General features: G+C 32.3%; 2 protein-coding genes and 1 long non-coding RNA gene across 3 annotated transcripts; all 3 read left to right on the top strand.

Moving 5' to 3' along the window:
• The first annotated feature begins 2,611 nt into the window (after nucleotides 1–2,611).
• On the top strand, nucleotides 2,612–3,824 carry LOC132062484 (uncharacterized). Its single transcript, XR_009416190.1, has 2 exons — nucleotides 2,612–2,953; nucleotides 3,466–3,824. It is a non-coding gene; the product is annotated as an uncharacterized LOC132062484 (long non-coding RNA).
• A 3,452-nt stretch (nucleotides 3,825–7,276) lies between these two features.
• Nucleotides 7,277–10,718, top strand: LOC132063208 (2-oxoglutarate-dependent dioxygenase 19-like). Its single transcript, XM_059455665.1, has 4 exons — nucleotides 7,277–7,609; nucleotides 8,420–8,655; nucleotides 9,323–9,650; nucleotides 10,345–10,718. The coding sequence occupies exons 1-4, from the start codon at nucleotides 7,367–7,369 to the stop codon at nucleotides 10,597–10,599; spliced, it is 1,062 nt and encodes a 353-aa protein (XP_059311648.1). The 5' UTR covers nucleotides 7,277–7,366; the 3' UTR covers nucleotides 10,600–10,718.
• Nucleotides 10,719–14,406: 3,688 nt separating this feature from the next.
• On the top strand, nucleotides 14,407–15,428 carry LOC132063207 (GCN5-related N-acetyltransferase 8-like). The gene has a single exon (XM_059455664.1). The coding sequence runs from the start codon at nucleotides 14,514–14,516 to the stop codon at nucleotides 15,177–15,179; it is 666 nt and encodes a 221-aa protein (XP_059311647.1). The 5' UTR covers nucleotides 14,407–14,513; the 3' UTR covers nucleotides 15,180–15,428.
• The last annotated feature ends 4,999 nt before the right edge of the window (nucleotides 15,429–20,427 follow it).

Raw genomic sequence — 20,427 nt, 5'->3', positions numbered from 1 at the left:
GGGGGTCTGGAGAGGGTAGAGTGTATGCACTCCTTACCCCTACCTTGCGGAGGTAGAGGCTATTTCCGATAGACTCTCGGCTCAAGGAAAGCCATGCAAACGCGATTATGGAAAAAGAAAATATGAAAGCAAAGAAATCATGAGAAAATAATAAAGAAAGCATCATGATCATGAAAGAAAGGAACGGCAACAACGGCTAAATAATGCGATAACCGAAGTACAAAAAAATAGATATTAACAAATATCAAAGAACAAGTAACTACGAGAATAATACTAATACTATTGGTATGAAAGGAGAAGCCGAAACGGTGCTCCAAATTACCACCTAGTCTATCCCATAGGACAACGTAACGAGACATCTTCAAGCTCGTCTACTAGCAATCCGTCTATCTTAATCCACGCCCTCTATGTTGCCATAAATAAATTTAAAATCTATAGTAACTGAGTTAAAAATTTATTTTGTTGGTAATGCAATGACAACATAAGCAATTGCAATTCGAGACGCGGTTCTTTTCGCTATTCAACAGGGTTGGAGACGTGTGTAAAAAGACATGTGTAAAACAGTTTGTGCAAGTGACAAACAGATATTTTAGTCCTCCATTAGTCCATTGGATGTTCATTAATCTATGTGCATATATTTGGCATCTTAGTAATTACCTAGATCTTGTTGGAGGTATATATCGGTAGAAATATAACACTTGCAGTCATAAGCTAGCAAATTTAGATATACCTTAGTGAGGTATCTCATGGGACGGGCAGTTTAATTTTAAAATTTTATATCTATTAATGAATGGTAAATTTGACTCAGCTGGTTGTTTAAAAATTATTTTAAATAATAAACCGACTTGCTCGTTTGGTTCGTCAGAAAAATTACTCCTATTTTCCGGTTAAAATTATCATTATGTCGGTCGGTTTTGACGCTAAAAAAGCGACGGAATTCAATGGCTTTCTTTTTAAAAAAAAATTCTTTAATTCCTGGCGATTGGGTCGGTTTTCGAGTTGATATTTTTAGGGTCGTTTCAACTATAAGGCATACGCCTTAGGCCCCATAATTATATGAGGGCTCCACTTTATATTTTTATTTTGAATACTTCTAAAGAAAAAATGCAAGCCGCTGACATAAAAAAGGAATGACAGCTTTTCTTTTCTACCATAAGATGATTGATACTGACTTATGGAGCTCCATCTTTTACTATTAATATATATTAGTTGGTTTTTCATTTCTCTAAGTTTATTGGCATAAAAATGGATAACAAGAAAATTAAACAATTTTGCATCTCAAAAGACTGAAAAATATAGTTTTCACACAAATATTAAGTATATGTTTTATTTAATTTATGCTTTGTATTAAAGTTTGGTCTTAGGCCACAAATATCGCTAAGACGATCATGGATATTTTTGACCGATTAAATCGCTCAGTATGCTTTGATCGAAAAAGAGTTGTTTTTTTGGTAGTGACATGCATGAGGCAACTAGCTTCTTTTTAAACTCACACTGAATTCGCATAACCTGCTCTAATTCCAACTTTCCATGCTGCAAGCGCTTAGTTATTAACAAAAACACTCAAGGTGGATGGTCAAAATATGTGCATTTGTTGAAAAAAGATAACGTCACTTTCATGCTTAGCCACATTCTATCTTCTAGGTTGAATAGACTGATGCTATAGTATGTACATATCTATCTCAAATATTTCCAAATTAGTGCTTGCTTTTTCATTTCAATTATGTCTTTCGAGATTTAAAGACCATAACTTCATTGTCCTTTTATCCGGAAACAGCTATTTCAATTGGACTTTTGGACTTGTCCAGTTGCAAGTATTATGAAGCTTAAGCTGGCTACTGGCTCCATGACAGCTAGAATTAGAAAATAGTTCACACAAATAAAGTGCGTTCAACTCTTCAAAAATTGGTAATCAGTTGACTACTCAAACTTTGTAATGAAATAAAATAGGGGTGGAAGTCAGAGTGATCAATTCGAATTTGTGTACGGAGTAAAAACAAAATATGAAAGTTTCATGACCAATCGAACCGATACTGGGGTAAACAGAGGAAGAGAATTTATTGAATGCCCTCAGGAATTTAGTAAAGTAGTAATATATTATGTTTCAAAAGGATATTTTTTCCTTTTTCTTTTTTATATGGATCACTGTAGCTATAAAAAGACTAAAAATAAAAAATAAAATAAAAAGAAAAAGAAAAAGGAGTTTCCTCCATTTTCCTTGTGTGAAATTAACCCTCAAATGGATACCATATATTTGTGTATCGGGGGGTTTTTAATAGCATAATTAATTGGCTACCTGAAATTTCACATTGTTGGTGAGGGTTCGATTCCCATCTTGTCTTCCCCTACCCCCTATGTAATTAAAAAAAGAAATTGTGTATCGCTTTGACATTTTTTTAAAAAAAAGCATACCATTTTTTTTAAAAAACGTTTTTAGGTTAACTATAAAACTACCGTCCACACCATTTGAGCTGGCTCGGTTTTTTGCTCATGCCTAGCTAGTTTGGACTAAAAAGTTTGTAGAACTAACACGATCATTTTTGATCCTGTAGTCGTAATATTTATAGTATTTGTATACAAAAAGTAAAAAACAAAATATGTATATATATAAATCAATAGGACGCAAATTGGCCGCCGTCCAAGATCCCCAGAACCTAAGATCTTTTCATCCCAGCCGCCACACCCCTCAGGCCCTCCTCACCCGCTTCCCCTTTGCTACGTCAATCAAATATCAATTTGGAGTTGTTCAAGCTTTAATTTTCTTTCCTCTCCATTTGTTGATCACAAGTATTTTTACTTTTCTCTTTAAGTTGCTATAACCTTAGACATTAAAGCAATTATCTTATTTATGCATTTATTTATTTATTTATGTAGATTAGTTCTCATCGGTTTAAGGTAAGCAATGGTGATTCCATTTAAATTGAGAGTGAAGTTCTGTGAACTCGACAATAAGGTAAGTTGGAATTTTGCTTTTTGGATGTTGGAGTCAATGTTGATTTTTTTTGTTATACATACCACTATAGAAGCTAAGTTAGTTTATGGTTGTGTCGTGTCGTATAAATATTTATGTTGGGAATTTGTTCAACAGTCATAATGTAGTTAAAATCAAATGCTTATTATTATTTTACATGTTAATATCGGTTCGGTAGGTGTTCTTGTTATGGATCTATAATTCTTCCCTGAAGGATAATGTAGTGTTGCAAATGTGCTTGTTCCTTGATTAAAACTTTGTCGACAAAAACTTTTAGGGCAAAAGATTGAATTGCTTGGAGCTTCCAATCCATTTTAAGATTATTGAGTTTCATTGTCTTACAAAAATTGGTCATATAAAAATGTTAGGGAGATTTTAGTAAAGATAATGCTTTTCTATAAAATATATGATCATATGTACATGTTAAAGTGATATACATGATACGATTATTTTTGCTTTTTGGTATTAATTTACTTTGTTGATGATACTGACAGGCAAATATGTGGAATTATTAGAGCAACAATGATAAGTGAGCGATATATATTGGTCAAACTACGGTACAATTGGAGACAATGACGGAAGAAAAAGGAGAAGAATATGCAGCTTTGTATCTCAAGCAAGACACTACTATTGTAGTTGACATAGAAAATTATGTATAGTGAATATTTTGAAATGTAACTATGTAATTATGTGTAACTTGAAACCTATTTTGGAATCTAAATTTTTTGATTTTTTGCTACGTTATAGAAATTATTGAGTTAACAATGCTTATGGCATATTCTTCAATTTGTAGCAATGGAGTTTCTGTAATCATGACTAAACCTATATATAATTGCCCAAACTACGGTTATACTATACGTTTTCACCTTTCGTAGCAAAATAAAAAAAAATTGCTACTATTTTAAGAATTTTGTGGCAAAAAGAACGAATTTATAGCTATGTGATGAGGCCAAGGTGCATAGGAAATTTCGCTCGTATTCTGTCAAATTCTAATATAGTTTAAGATATCGTCCCACAGAGATTCAAAAATCTATGCTACAGACTTGTAGTATTTTTGCTTATTTGAGAGAATCAGATTGATGAAAGGAGAGTAGTAACTTATATTTGTAAATTACTTTAACAAATGAAACAACTTTCAAAAGATTATCTTAAAAGAAAGAGTTGGGAGTCGCTGAATCCACTTAGTGTATATATGACAATAAAACCTTTTTTTAGTAAATTCCACAAAACAGTAGAAATAGTTTCTAGACTTGATTTGTGTTATGAGGAATAAAGACCTCTTGCGATTAGTCCTTAAATCAATAAACTTATTTGAGACTGTCCCTCCGTGAGAATTAGGAGGGAAAGAAATAAGATAAAGATTTAAACCTAAGAACTAACTTGAAATAACCCCTCCGTGAGAATTAGGATTAAAAGAAGCAAGTTCAAAGATTTGGAATAATAGATGACTAAAAATTATTATTACATATATATTTTATGCGATTATTATAGTATATTAATTTCCCTCCTTGTTAGAAGTACAAATTAATATAACTATAATCATAACACAAAATATCTTGAAAGTAACGATAATGATTAGTAGAACATATCATTCCAACACAAAGTATGACACTTAAATAATATCAAGACGAAGAATAACTAAAATAAGATAATATAACATTACACCAAGTTTCTTCAACTATCCCAACAAAAAGAGATTACTCCATTATGGAGTTAGAAAAGAGAAAATATGAATTTAAGAAACTAGAAATATTGAAAGACTTGGAGAAATATTTTTACTACAAGGGAAAGAAAAGAGAATAAAACAAGATTAACACTTTGTCTTCTAAATTATTGGATGATTTGTAAGCAAAGTGATGCTTCTATTTATAGGAAAATGTAAGTGTCTCCCCCCTACGAATGCATTCCTTGAAGTAGTGCTCACTTCCGTGACCTTACTTGACGGGTGAGAGTATAACAATGGTAGTCGCATCAGTGAATTTTGCAACTTCTTTCTTGACGCCCATAGTTGCGGGTGTGAATATGAAAGTGGTGGTGACACCCGTGGATTTCAACACTTGTCGGGTGTGGGATTATGCAACTTCTTTCTTGATGCCCATAGTTGACGGGTGTGAGTACGAAAGTGGCGGTGACACCCGTGGATTTCAACACTTGATGGGTGTGAGATTATGCAACTTCTCCCAATGTTGTCTTTTGTAATTCCTACATGTAAAACTCCATGGTTATGACTTATGAATTCGTGGTTGCACTTATTGAATTCTTTGCTTACTTATTTGACAATTTGTTTCTTCTCTATTCTTCTGCAGTACTCTTCTTCCTGTAGAATTTGTCAGAAAATATGCGAGAATAGGATATATTTATTCATGTTTTATTTAAAAACTTATTTTTATATACACAATATCATGAATAATTTATATCCATCAGTATGTACAAAAACGTTTGTGGCAAATACTTCAATTCATAGCTATGAATTTCAAACTTGTAGCTAAATACAAATCTTATTGCCACGAAAGTAAAATATAAAATAGCCACAAAGTTTGAATTTCATAGCAAACAAATTAAATCTTTTTCCACAGTAGAATATATTGTGGCTATATACAATGGCGGATCTAGAATTTATAAGTCGTGGATGCTTCACTAATTTTGATATACGTTTTACAATGATCATAGAAACCAAACATGGGTGCTCATGGTCACTTTATTGGCATTTTAAAATATTTTCATGCATATATAATACAATTTAGCTAAACCCAATGGGTGCTTCAGCACCCATAACTCCATACATAGGTCCGCCACTGGCTATATAATATAAAGATTGCTACATATTTTATTTGCCATGGCAAAAGAGTAAAGCTATTTGCTACAAGTATATATTTCGTGGCAAGAATTTTTTACTATCACAGCTACAACATAAAAAAATTTGTAGCAATAAGTATTACTCTTTAGCTACGGATCATGTAAAGTTTGTAGCTAACTTTTAGCTACGCTACTTCTAGCTACGAATGCTACGAATATTTTTTTTTTGTTTTGTTTTGTTTTTGTAGCTAAAGCGTTTAGTCACGGAAATTTTCATATTTAGCTATAATATATTTCGTAGCTATATGTACTCTGTGTCGTAGTGACGTCTTTATTTTTTCTTTTTTTGTTTTGTTAATTGGCATGCATGTAATTTTTATAATTTTTTAATATTTATTTACTTTGTGCTTTTAGGGTTTTAATTCTTTTAAATTTTAATTTTTTTAATTTTTGTATCAAGTTGATGCTATCATTGAGAGGCTTAAGGCTCACAAATACGTGTTATGTTCTTATTACCCTTTTCTTTTCCTTTTTTTTCTTTCTGTATTTCTTTCTTTCTTTTCAGTAGAGTTACAAGTTCTATGCTTATTAGCATGTTAGTTCTTGTAAAATCTTATTTCTTTGGTAGAAACAAATATTTTATACTAAATGTAGGAATCAATGTCTATACCTTTTATTTTACTAATCGGCAATTGTTTTATATTTCTTATCTTTCTATTAAACTTATGATTTTTATATTTGTAAGAGAATTTTTTTCGTGACTGCGCGAAGCGCGGTGAAGTACACTAGTTAAGATATTTAAATCCAAATGAAATTGCAAAGAAAGAAGGGTTAAAATGTGTTGTTGCTTTGATATCGATAGGGGGGTATGGATTCCCCAAAAGAAATTATGCTTTCTTCAGATAATGATTGAATAACCGTGATTAAGATTAAATTAACCTATGATTCCAATTGTGACTGTTAGTGAATTGACTGGATTATGACAGTTACTAAATCGTGATTCCTGAATTACGCTTGAATTGAGATGTGTTTCCTCTTTTATAAAGTTGATCTTGTTAGGTAAATAGATTTGTCTATTTTTTATTGAAGCAACAAAAATAAGTGATGAAATAATTGCATAGCTTGATCGTTGAACTTGAACATAGACATGCAATAGTTTAAGTTTGGGGGTTTGATAAGTTGATATTTTACCAACTTATTTCTTCTTTAATCTTAGATTGTTGCTATGTTTTGATTGAAAAAATAATGCATTTAATGTCGTTCTGGTGTGTTGATCACCAGTATCATACTTTGACGTAAGTGCATTATCATTTTAGGAAAAGCTTAATAATTTCATAGAACTTTTTAGCTAAATATTACTATCAAATAGCAAAGCTATATCAAAGTTCGATCAATCAAATATATTAAAGTTTACTAGCAGACAAACTAGTAAGTCAAAAAAAGTTAAAATTGCAAAACAAATATCTCTGATCCATTGGCAAATAAAGTTGATGTTCTCTTATAAAAAGGACGATATATAAGTACCTTCTCACCAAGCCATTTGATTATCTCCATATTGTACACACAATATACCATCATTTTTGCTAAGATTAAAGTTAAATGGCTCCTACTCAACCTGCCATTACTGTGAAAACACTTTCTGAGTCACCAAATCTCAAGTCTATTCCTTCAAACTATGTTAACTCTGCTATGTATCCCTCTGATTCCCCTGCATCTGATCCTATTGATTCAAACTCCATCCCTACCGTTGATTTTTCTCTACTCAACTCCACTGATCCTCATCAACGTTCAGAAGCTATCAACAGCCTAAACAAAGCTTGCCAAGACTGGGGATTTTTCATGGTACACTAGAAAAGGGAAAACGGTGTTGTCTTTTATTAATTTTTTGTTGTGTTATTCATGAATGCTTTAAAATATTGCAAAGATTTTCATCTTTAGATCATAGGCGATAGATTTACTTTCATGGTTTCTCTAAATATTTTTATTTCACTAATTACTACTATTTTAGATATGTCCTGACACAAAATTATTACTAGAACAAATCGGATCATAGAGCAAGATTTAATAAGTAACCTTTTGGTCAAAAACCATTATATGATGAGTGTTTAGTTAAACTTATATGCTGGTCAAATTGGCTTATAAGCCCTTTTTCGTTTATATACGTATTTGGTAAATACTCCAAGTGCTTATAAGTTAAAATCAACGAAAAATCATAACTTAGTCGTCCTAACTTAGCTTTTCAGCTTATCAGCACTCTAGGTTTGGCTAACTTTTTACTATTTTTTTATATAATTCTCAGTACCTTTTCCAAAACAAAATCTCACAGTTCCTCCTCACACCATATCCACTGTTCCTCCATTTCTTACGAAGATACTTTTAAATTTATAATTTTTGGTAAATTTTATGAATATTTAAGTCATTTTAACAAAAGAACTGCTTATCCACATTTTTACCAAGCATCATCACCTTATTTTCAGTTTCAACATCTTTATCAAAATGCATTTTGCTTATTTATAAAATTAATTTCAACATTTAAAGCTTATCAGCTATTTATAATACATTAATATTTCGTAACTATTACACACCTAGTTGCCGGTCTCTTTTTTCTTTTTTGTAAGTTTAAAAATATCACTGATTATATGAATGGTGCAGGTGGTAAATCATGGAATACCAGAAAATTTGATGAAGGAAGTAATTGATGGGACTCAAGGATTTTTCATTATGAGAGACGAAGAGAAGAAAGAGTTTGAAGGGAAGCATGTTTTGGATCCAATAAGGTGTGGTACCAGCTTCAACGCCTCTAAGGAGAAAGCTTTTTTTTGGAGGGACTATCTTAAGGTCTTTGTACATCCTAAATTTCACTCTCCTAGCAAACCCCAAGGGTACAGGTACCTTCTTCCATCTAACAATATTTCAATAAAAATTTAAGTTGTATAAAACCAATTTAAACGATCATCGTAGTTTAACCTATTACAACTGTTAATTACAATTTTTATCAAGTTACCGATTAATTAATAATCATCATAAATATTTACTGTGATTATCTTTCTTATTGTGTAAAATATTTACATGTTAAGTACTTGATAGTACTAAAACTAGGTGTGTCAAATGAGTGGATTGGGTGAAATTTGGTTAGATCAAAATGAGTTGTGTCAATAAATGATCCGGCCGAAAGTTATTTGTGCTAAAATGAACTAAGAAACGGGTCATAACTCAATCCGCTTATTTTTTACGAAGTATTTAAATTTTCCTAAAGCTTTTTCCCCACCCTTTATTATGGGCTTATGGTTATATACAACATATCAACAAAGCTTTTTTCAAAAACATTTTGACAGTTTCTCATGGGTACTACGTTCAACCCGTATTGTAGATGGGTTGAATTGGACGGATTAAAAGGGGCAGAGCTAATATTCCGCCCTAACTTCAATGAGTTGGATGATTCATGTTTTCATGAGCTAATTTAATCACTATTAATACCTCGGAAAGTAAATGATTATGAGTTCATTTTTATTTATTTATTTAATTATTTATTCATTTATCTCTTTTGTTTTATAGTGATACTATGTCGGAGTATAGTGAGAAAACTCGAGAAGTAGCAAAAGGATTACTTGCAGGAATATCAGAAGGCTTGGGACTTGAAGAATGTTTCTTGGACAAAGCTCTAGACATGAAGTCAGGATTTCAGATATTCATTGCAAATTATTACCCACGTTGTCCTCAGCCTGAACTTGCACTTGGAATGCCACCTCATTCAGATCATGGCCTTTTAACTCTTATTATTCAAAACCAAGTTGGAGGTCTACAAGTTCAACATCAAGGCAAATGGATTCATGTCAATGCTCTTCCAAATTCTCTCTTGGTCAATACTGGTGATCATCTTGAGGTAATTAAATTCCTTTTTTATTGTATTTAAATTGTATGTGCTATTGATCGGTAGACAATAGACATAATTAATAAAATTTTAAAATAGGCACTAATTAGTATTCTGACAAAAATGGTACTCCTAAACTTTACACAAAAAAAGTAATTGGTTAAACTACCTGAATCGTGAAGGAATTTGTGTACTGTAAACTACATGAGCCAATGTGCCCTCAGAGTATGTGCATAGGACCAAATATGCTCTTTATATGGGTACAAATAAATTTAGGCCTCTTAGGATTATGACACATGTCAAGATCTGGTGCGATTTGACTTATTAATCTTGTAATTAGGTTAAGTTGGGGAACCTTTGAAAATAAGGGCATATTTGAATCATGTATTTGACGATAAAGACATATATGAGCTAAAGGTATTAACAGATAAATATACTCAATTTCATATTGTACAAGGGCACATTTGAACCTTTTCCGTTCATGATATAATCATACAAACTTCAAGCTCTATATCATATCACTTGTAGTGTAATTACAGATAAATCTATATGACAAGCATTAATCGATATAAAAATGATAACAACACTATTACATATAACAAGTTAAATTGTGCTGGTAGTCTAAAGAAAGTTTTAGACCATAGGTGCGTATAATTTAACTTCAATTAACATTTAGTAACAATGTGTCTTTCTATTCCTTTGGTAGATTTTCAGTAATGGCAAATACAAGAGCAATGTACACAGAGTAGTGGTAAACAACACAAGTCCAAGAATATCAGTTGCTGTTGCTCATGGACCATCACTAGAAGCAATTGTGAGCCCTGCTTGCCCATTGGTACAAAGTGAAAGCAACCCTCCAGCTTATATACCAATGAAGTACAAGGATTACATAGAGTTGCAGCAGAGTAATCAACTTCACCAAAAATCCATCTTGGAACAGGTCAAGATTCTTAGGAACTAAATTTTCTTTTTTTCAATGGGGAGCTGTATTTTATATTATTTCTGAGGTTCACATCAATAAATTTTAGTACCTAATAATGGGATGCATTCGTGTAATAAAGTCACGATCTTTTTTTCTTTTTCTAGGAAAGAAAACTAGATTTTATAATTCTTAGTGGTAACTTTAATATACCTTATTGGTCAATTCCGGGGGTGGAGCTACAAGTTTGTTCACGGGTTTCACAGAACAGTTTTTTGTCTAGACCTTATATTTGTATTTAAAAGTTCAATTAATATATCTAAATAATTTATTCAGAATTCAGCAAGCTGTCTTTTCTAAAATCAGAATCAATAAACTCATATTTCTAACTCCATCTCTAGTTGATGCATAATACCAACCAACAACATGCCCATTGTAACTCTACAAGGGGGGGTCTGGAGAGGGTTGAGTGTATGCACTCCTTACCCCTACCTTGCGGAGGTAGAGGCTATTTCCGATAGACTCTCAGCTCAAGGAAAGCCATACAAAGCAGTTATGGAAAAAGAAAATATGAAAGCAAAGAAATCATGAGAAAATAATAAAGAAAGCATCATGATCATGAAAGAAAGGAACGGTAACAACAGCTAAATAATGCGATAACCGAAGTACAAAAAAATAGATATTAACAAATATCAAAGAACAAGTAACTACGAGAATAATACTAATACTATTGGTATGAAAGGAAAAGCCGAAACGGGGCTCCAAATTACCACCTAGTCTATCCCATAGGACAACGTAACGAGACAATGCTCAACTGTCTACTAACCGTCTATTTTAATCCACGCCCTCTATGTTGCCATAAAAAAATTTAAAATCTATAGTAACTGAGTTAAAAATTTATTTTTTTGGTAATGCAATGACAACATAAGCAATTGCAATTCGAGAGGTGGTTCTTTTCGTTATTCAACAGGGTTGGAGATGTGTGTAAAAAGACATGTGTAAAACAGTTTGTGCAAGTGACAAACAGAAATTTTACTCCTCCATTGGATGTTCATTAATCTATGTGCATATATTTGGCATCTTAGTAATTACCTAGATCTTGTTGGAGGTACATATCGACAGAAATATAACACTTGCAGTCATAAGCTAGCAAATTTAGATATACCTTAGTGAGGTATCTCATGGGACGGGTAGTTTAATTTTAAAATTTGATATCTATTAATGAATGGTAAATTTGACTCAGCTGGTTGTTTAAAAATTATTTTAAATAATAAACCGACTTACTCGTTTGGTTCGTCAGAAAAATTACTCTATTTTCCGGTTAAAATTATCATTATGTCGGTCGGTTTTTTTATTTTTTTTTATTTCCGTGTTTTGACGCTAAAAAAGCGACAGAATTCAATGGCTTTCTTTTAAAAAAAAAAAAATCTTTAATTCCTTGCGATTGGGTCGGTTTTCGAGTTGATATTTTTAGGGTCGTTTCAACTATAAGGCATAGGCCTTAGGCCCCATAATTATATGAGGGCTCCACTTTTACTTATTAATATATAGTTATTATGTGTTAGTTTTTTTCTATTTTTATTTTGAATACTTCTAAAGAAAAAATTCAAGCCGCTGACATAATATATAGTTATTATGTGTTAGTTTTTTTTCTATTTTTATTTTGAATACTTCTAAAGAAAAAATTCAAGCCGCTGACATAAAAAAGGAATGACAGCTTTTCTTTTTTATCATGAGATGATTGATACTGACTTATGGAGCTCCATCTTTTCTTATTAATATATATTAGTTGGTTTTTCATTTCTCTAAGTTTATTGGCATAAAAATGGATAACAAGAAAATTAAACAATTTTGCATCTCAAAAGACTGAAAAATATAGTTTTCACACAAATATTAAGTATATGTTTTATTTAACTTATGTCTTGTATTAAAGTTTGGTCTTAGGCTACAAATATCGTTGAGACGATCATAAATATTTTTGATCGATTAAATCACTCAAAAGATGCTTTGATCGAAAAAGAGTTGTTTTTTTGGTAGTGACATGCACGAGGCAACTAGCTTCTTTTTAAACTCACACTGAATTCGCATAACCTGCTCTAATTCCAACTTTCCATACTGCAAGCGCTTAGTCAAAGTGGATGGTCAAAATATGTGCATTTGTTGAAAAAGGATAACGTCACTTTCATGCTTAGCCACATTCTATCTTCTAGCTTGAATAGACTGATGCTATAGTATGTACATATCTGTCTCAAATATTTCCAAATTAGTGCTTGCTTTTTCATTTCCATTATGTCTTTCGTGATTCAAAGACCATAACTTCATTGTCCTTTTATCCGGAAACAGCTATTTCAATTGGACTTTTAAAGAAACAGCTATTTCAATTGGACTTTTGGACTTGTCCAGTTGCAAGTATTATGAAGCTTAAGCTGGCTACTGGCTCCATGACAGCTAGAATTAGAAAATAGTTCACACAAATAAAGTGCGTTCAACTCTTCAAAAGTTGGTAATCAGTTGACTACTCAAACTTTGTAATGAAATAAAATAGTAGTCAGAGTGATCAATTCGAATTTGTGTACGGAGTAAAAACAAAATATGAAAGTTTCATGACCAATCGAACCGATACTGGGGTAAACAGAGGAAGAGAATTTATTGAATGCCCTCAGGAATTTATTAAAGTAGTAATATATTATGTTTCAAAAGGATATTTTTTCCTTTTTCTTTTTTATATGGATCACTGTAGCTATAAAAAGACTAAAAAAAAAAGAGTTTCCTCCATTTTCCTTGTGTGAAATTAACCCTCAAATGGACATCATACATTTGTGTATCGGGGGGTTTTTAATAGCATAATTGGTTGGATACCTGAAATTTCGCATTGTTGGTGAGGGTTCGATTCCCACCTTATCTTCCCCTACCCCCTATGTAATTAAAAAAGAAATTGTGTATCGCTTTGACATTTTTTTTTAAAAAAAGCACACCAATTTTTTTTAAAAATGTTTTTAGGTTAACTATAAAATTACCGTCCAAACCATTTGAGCTGGCTCGGTTTTTTGCTCATGCCTAGCTAGTTTGGACTAAAAAGTTTGTAGAATTAACACGATCATTTTTTATCCTGTAGTCGTAATAATCAGGAGTGGAGTTAGAGTATCACTTACGAGTCAGTAGTTTTTTGTTTAGACTCTATATTGATGTTACAAATTTAATAAATATGTATAAAAAATATCGTATTACATCACATAAATATTGCAAAATCACGACCGACTTTCGTTTTACACTTGGTTTTACATGTCGGAAATTTCAATATCAAGAATTTGTTTCGACATTTATTTTAATATCTATAAAAAAGGTACTTTATTTACGATATTTAAGAAATATCACATTAAAATTTCCAATATATATATATATATATATATATATTAATGTCGCTAAATAAATAGTGAAATTTTTCTGCGACCTTTTCAATCCTTGATTAACTCAGAATTGGTACGTTGTATCTCCCTTCTTTCACTATATTTGTTTTTTCCCGCTGGCTAAATGAGAATAGCACATGGCATTTTAATATAAAATATATACGGCTAGGTTTGTTTTCTTGCATTAGAGAAGACACACTTGGTCATGTTAACTCAACTGAAAAGTTCAGTTGACAAAGTAACAAGTTAAACTAGCGATGGCTAGACTGCTAGAGCCAAAGACGATTCAATATATGCTTTTCAGTCAACCAAAAGCTACTCTTGATGTGATATGTTATAAAAATATCTATTTGAATGATTAAGGAAGTGGTCCCTCTATTTTATCCACTGCAATTTGGTGACAATATTTTTATAAAGATATTTGGGGTTTTTTTTTTTTTTTTCCATCTGAATAAAGGGTCACGAAACAATAGAGCATACATACTGCCTTACCATATTTGAAAACTTTTCCTATAGTCGCAACTATTATCATAGTTCACAATATATCCAATGGCCGAAAAAGTCTGTTTCAACACCCAAATCTCTGGTAGAGTTCGTCTCGCCATAGAATCTGACGTGCCACACCTCCACAAACTCATGTATCAAATGGCGAAATATCACAATTATACTAAGGTTTTTAATGCCACTGAGGCTTCCATCTCTACCAATCTTTTCAATTCCAATAATCCTTGCCCTCCTTTCTACTCAGTGACAACATTCATTCTTGAAGTCTCACCCGACACTTTTCCTCAAAAACCCACTAAAAATTCCATTTTTGACCCAATTTTGAAAACCATCAATCTTGATTCACCTATATTAGATCCAGAATTAGAACTGTTCAACACCGATGAACATAATAACGTCTTTGTAGCTGGCTATGTCCTTTTCTTCCCTAGCTATTCGGGGTACTTTGAGAAACCCGGTTTCTTTATAGAAAACATGTATGTTAGGGAGTGTTATAGAAAGTATGGATTTGGGAAGATGTTGTTTTCTGCTGTGGCATCGCAGGCAGTTAAAATGGGGTTCACTAAAGTTGACTGGCTAACAGTTGGGTGGAATAATAATGCAATTGATTTTTATCTTGGAATGGGGGCTTATATCATGGGAGATGTCAAACGTTTTAGGCTTTCTGGTGAAGGGCTTGATGCATTTGCTACAAGTGATCGAGGATGCTAACAAGTTTTGCTAAGTGGATGCCAAGATTGATGGTCGTTATTATGATCATAGACGAATCAAAATTTAGAGTCAAAAGATTCAATACTGAGTGTTATCGAACATTAAGTTTTATTTGCAATATGCATATATGATTCGAGCCGAAACAATATGTACGGATAAATTCATAACTCGCCCTATATAAATTCGTCTCTAAAACCGAGTACCACATTCAAGTTAATTATTATAACAAGCAGTATATACTTTTCAGTATTTTTTCTCCTGAAGGGTTCCCCGTAGTGATTTTCCTCTTACTTTATGTCAAACTACCTTTCCACTTTAAGAATGAAGAAGAGAGTCTATAACCCAAAAAATCCCCAAAAATTCGAAATGTACAAACCTTTTCTTACTAAAAATTTACCCCCACTCACGATTTACATCAAACTATATTAATATATTACAATTAAGCGATAAATTGAGGTAGAAGTATGTATTAACTAGTCATGATTTAGTAATAAAGTTAAATATAACATAAATTACGAATAGATATCATGCATGTATTGATTTGGTATAAATATTATTTATGAGTAGTTAAGTATTTTTCATCTCGCCTCCTTTTCCCTTCTAACTCTGTGTGGTCTCTACCCAAGTGCGAACACATAGAATTTTATATTAAGGTGAATCCCCACTCTAATCCAGTTAAATAAATTTACAAAGGGATTCAAGTTCATGTAATTCCACTAATTAATGATAGGGAGAAAGGCTAGTTCAGTGATTCCAAAGATCGACAAAGTGTGCATTTTGAAAATTCGAAAAGAGTTGTATTGAGAACAAAACCATGCCCCTAGCTTTATGAGCTTCAAAAACCAACTCGTTTGAGCATTCACCCCAATAAAGTTGCAGTACTGCAACTTTCTCATCCAGTATAGCTATTACATTTTCCTTGTGAGGAAATGCAAGAATAACACCTATCCCAAACGGTAAGTTTAAGGAACGACAGAGATTTAGACAAGAAGCAGCAGATTGAACAAGGGGGTCAAGATACAATTAACTACCAGACCAATTCAAAATGAGGCAGACCTACAGGGTGACTGGACGAAGTAATAGTGCAACGGACATAACTGTTGGGTCTGCGAACAAAGTCCCACTTTGGTAGCTGAAAAAGAAAAAATAACTACTTATAAGGTGTTGGATTCCCTTAATGGTGTGAGGTCTTTTGGAGAAAACTGTGCGGACTTGGCTCAAAGCGAATTTATTACACCTTATTAAGAATATTCTTGGACCGTTTTAGCCCAATAATAACCGGAGAAAGAGGCCAGTGAAATAAGCTGAGAAGGTGAAAGAAAAAGTAGTTGAGCTACTAGTGCAGACTGAAAGCAGAAATAGATCTCCATAGAGACTGTCACCTCCCTTCCCTCATAGACTTGCAAAGCAAAGGAAGGAGGATCAATACAGGAAGTTTTTTGAAATCCTGACAGTTGAGTGTCAACATTCCCCTGCTAGAGGTATTGAAAGATATGCCTAGGTATGCTAGGAGATTGACTTCCAAGAAAAATTTACATGGAACAACCCGAAAGGTTTGTAGTTCCCGAAAAAAGAAAAAAAGGTGCGTCGACTTTTTAAGTGTCTTTACGGACTAAACCAAGCACCCAAATAATAGCATGCCGATTTTTTATCGTACAATATTGTCAAATGATTTCACAATTAATGAATGTGATAAATTGGTGTACATTAAAAATAACTCAAATAAAGTGGTCATTGTTTGTCTATGATTGGATGATATGTTACCTTGAATTATGACATTGCTAACATAAACGCTACTAAGTGCATGCTTACTAATAAGTTTGATATAGCAGACTAATAAGGAGTTGCTGACTTAATTTTGGGAATAAGATCCATAAGACTCCATAAGGTCTAGTATTATCTCAATCTCAATACATTAAGAGTTACTTGACAAGTTCAAGTATTTAGACTTCAAAGTTGCAAAGACGTCGATAGATGTAAACCTAGCTCTTGCAAAGAATAAAGGTCAAAGTAAGTCTTAATTGAACTATGCTCGAGTGTTGGAATCTATCAACACACGAGTAATCTAAATCAAACTCATTGGATGACAATGAAATGAATTTTTTGATATTTGAAACATATCCAAAATTTTGCTTTGCGTTACAACAAATGCTTTACGGTTATTGAGGAATATAGTGACGTAAATTAGATCACCGGGTCAACCAAAACTAAATTAATAAGTGAATATGTTTCACCGTTGGGGGAGGTGTAGTGTCTTGAAAATCGTCCAAACAGACATACATCGCTCGCTCAAGAATGAAATTTGAGTTCATAGCTTTAGACAAGGCTAATGAAGAAGCTAAATGGTTTTGTAGTTTCTTGTAAGACAACCCATTTTAGCCCAAATCATTGACACCTATATTCATACATTGTGATAGTCAAGGAACAATAGGTAGGGCTGGGAGCATTATGTATAATGGAAAATCACATCACATAAACGAAGACATAATATTGTTAGACAACTACACTCTAGTAGAATTATCACAATTGACTACGTGAAGTCAAGATACGTCAGATTCACTTACAAAAGGCCTAACTAGGAATGCGGTTGAAAATCATCAAGGGGAATGAGACTGTGGCCCAAAATTTAGATTCAATGAGAATAAACAAAATTATGTATGACGGTTCAACCCATTCTCGTGATATGGCAATATTTAGAGACAAGGATAAATCATTAAGGCTTTTTAATGGTTCCTAAGTTTGATATGATATAATCAAAAAGTGTATCTATGGGTTACACGTTTATGATTCATCTATCTGAGTGTGAAGTATTAGTCATTTCAAGGAGAATGATTGTAAGGACAATTTTCTATGTACTCATGAAATCAGACGGTGTTAATGACTGAAACGAACACAACAATGAGGATCAAAGACGGTCAAGAGTTAATTGTGTGACTTATGCTGTCTAAATATATACTAAAGTTCAAAAGTTAAAAGATACATATTACATATACTGATTTGCTAAGTATCTCTGATATATGTTCACCATGGAAAGTTTAAAGAGAAATTTGGGCTTATTAATTATAGGTGACTAAAAAGTTTCAAAATTGAGTGGAGGTAACTCGATTTTATTTTATTTTATTGGGTAGAGGTGTTAATATTTGGATTAGTGATTAAGGGCTTTTGACCATATTCGAACTTGCCCAACAGTTTTGTTTTTAACATTTTATCCCTAAGCTTTATTTTTAACACTTTGCTCCCAAGTTTTATTTTTTACGCTTTGGCCAACTTAATAAAATCCTAATTACCGAAAATTGGGGGGGGAGGGGGGGGGGGGGGTCCCAAAAAAAAACACCAGCCCCTCTCCTGCCTCACCCCTCCCCCAAACAAAAATTTTAAAAAGTTTTGATATTTTTTTTTTTTGTTTTTTCACCAGCAAAGTTCCAATCACAAATGTATGTTCTGTTGTTAATAAATTGCTGAAAAAATTCCAAACAGTAATAAATATGTTGCAACAGCTCTGTAACATGTTGGGATTTTTCCAACAAGTAACAGGACTTGTTGCAATAACTAGTTAGTTGTTGAACATATCATAACAAATAGGAGGACTTGTTGAAACAACCATTTATGTGTTGGACTTTATCCAATAAGTGACAGGACTGGTTGCAATTAACAAATCTGTTGTAGCAACTAAGTTACTTGTTGGGGTTTGTCCAACAAGTGACACGACTTGTTACAGCAACTAGGTTGGTTGTTTGAAATTTTCCAACAAGTGGAATGACTTGTTACAGAAACTAGATAACTTGTTGTGTTTTATCCAACAAGTGATATGTCTTGTTCAACAACTATGTTACTTGCTGTAACAGATACTGCAATTGTTGCAACAACTATGATATGATTCACCCATATTTAGTGATCAATAAAGAGAATCAATGATATTTAGTGATAAACAAAGGAAATCAATGATATTTAGTGATCAATGATATATATATATATATATATATATATATATATATATATATATATATATATATATATATATATATATATAATCAATTTGATGGTATTTTGAGTCAGGACAGATAATCAACTAAGTCATTTTTCACTAAATCGAGTGATCAATAGAGTGATTTGATGTGAACTATTTGATTCACCCATGTTTAGTCATAAACAAAGGAAATCAATGATATTTAGTGATCAATATATATATATATATATATACTTAATCAATTTGATGGTGTTTTGAATAAAAAATAGATGATCAACTAAGTCACTATGCACTAAATCGAGTGATCATTAGAGTGATTTGATGTGAACTACTTGATTCACTCATATTTAGTGATAAACAAAGAAAATCAATGATATTTAGTGATAAATATATATATACTTAATCAATTTGATGGTATTTAGAGTCAGGATAGATGATCAACTAAGTCATTATGTACTAAATCGGATGATCATTAGAGTGATTTGATGTGACCTACTTGATTCACCCATATTTAATAATAAACAAAGAAATAAATGATATTTAGTGATCAATATATATACTTAATCAATTTGATGGTATTTTGAGTCAGGACAAATGATCAACTAAGTCACTATGCACTAAATCAAGTGATCATTAAAGTGATTTGATGTGAACTACTTGATTCACCCATATTTAGTTATAAACAAAGGAAATCACTGATATTTAGTGATCAATAGAGTGAATATTTTACAACAACTAAGTACATTGTTGCAACAGATGAGCCATCTGTTGTAACAGATGAGTAACTTGTTGCAACATTTGAGTCATCTGTTGCAACATATTAGTAACTTGTTGCAAAAGCTTCAGCAACTGTTTGATTTGTTGCAACAGCTGAGCCATTTGTTGCAACAGATTACTCAGTTGTTGCAATAATTTACTCAATTGTTTGATTTTTACCAACAAGGTCAGGAATCTGTTGCAACAGATTACTCAGCTGTTGTAACCATTTAGTCAAAACAACTCTTTGATTATTTCCAACGCTCATTGTTTAATCGGTTGCAACATATGTAGCAACTGTTTGATTATTACCAACAGATTTGGAATTTGTTGCAATAGAATTGTAACTTGTTTGAAACTACTGAACATAAGGAAGTTGTTGCAATAGGTAAGGAATCTATTGCGACAACCACAACAACTTTTTGATTTTTTCCAACATGTGAGGAATCTGTTGCAACAACTTCCTTGACTCTTGCAATGACTTTATGACTTATTTGAAAATATTGAACAAAATTTGAACAACCG

This window comes from Lycium ferocissimum, chromosome 7 (assembly GCF_029784015.1).
Source record: "Lycium ferocissimum isolate CSIRO_LF1 chromosome 7, AGI_CSIRO_Lferr_CH_V1, whole genome shotgun sequence".
Taxonomy (NCBI): Eukaryota; Viridiplantae; Streptophyta; class Magnoliopsida; order Solanales; family Solanaceae; genus Lycium; species Lycium ferocissimum.
The sequence above is the reverse complement of the archived record's forward strand: the minus strand, read 5'-3'. Positions and strand labels throughout refer to the sequence as shown.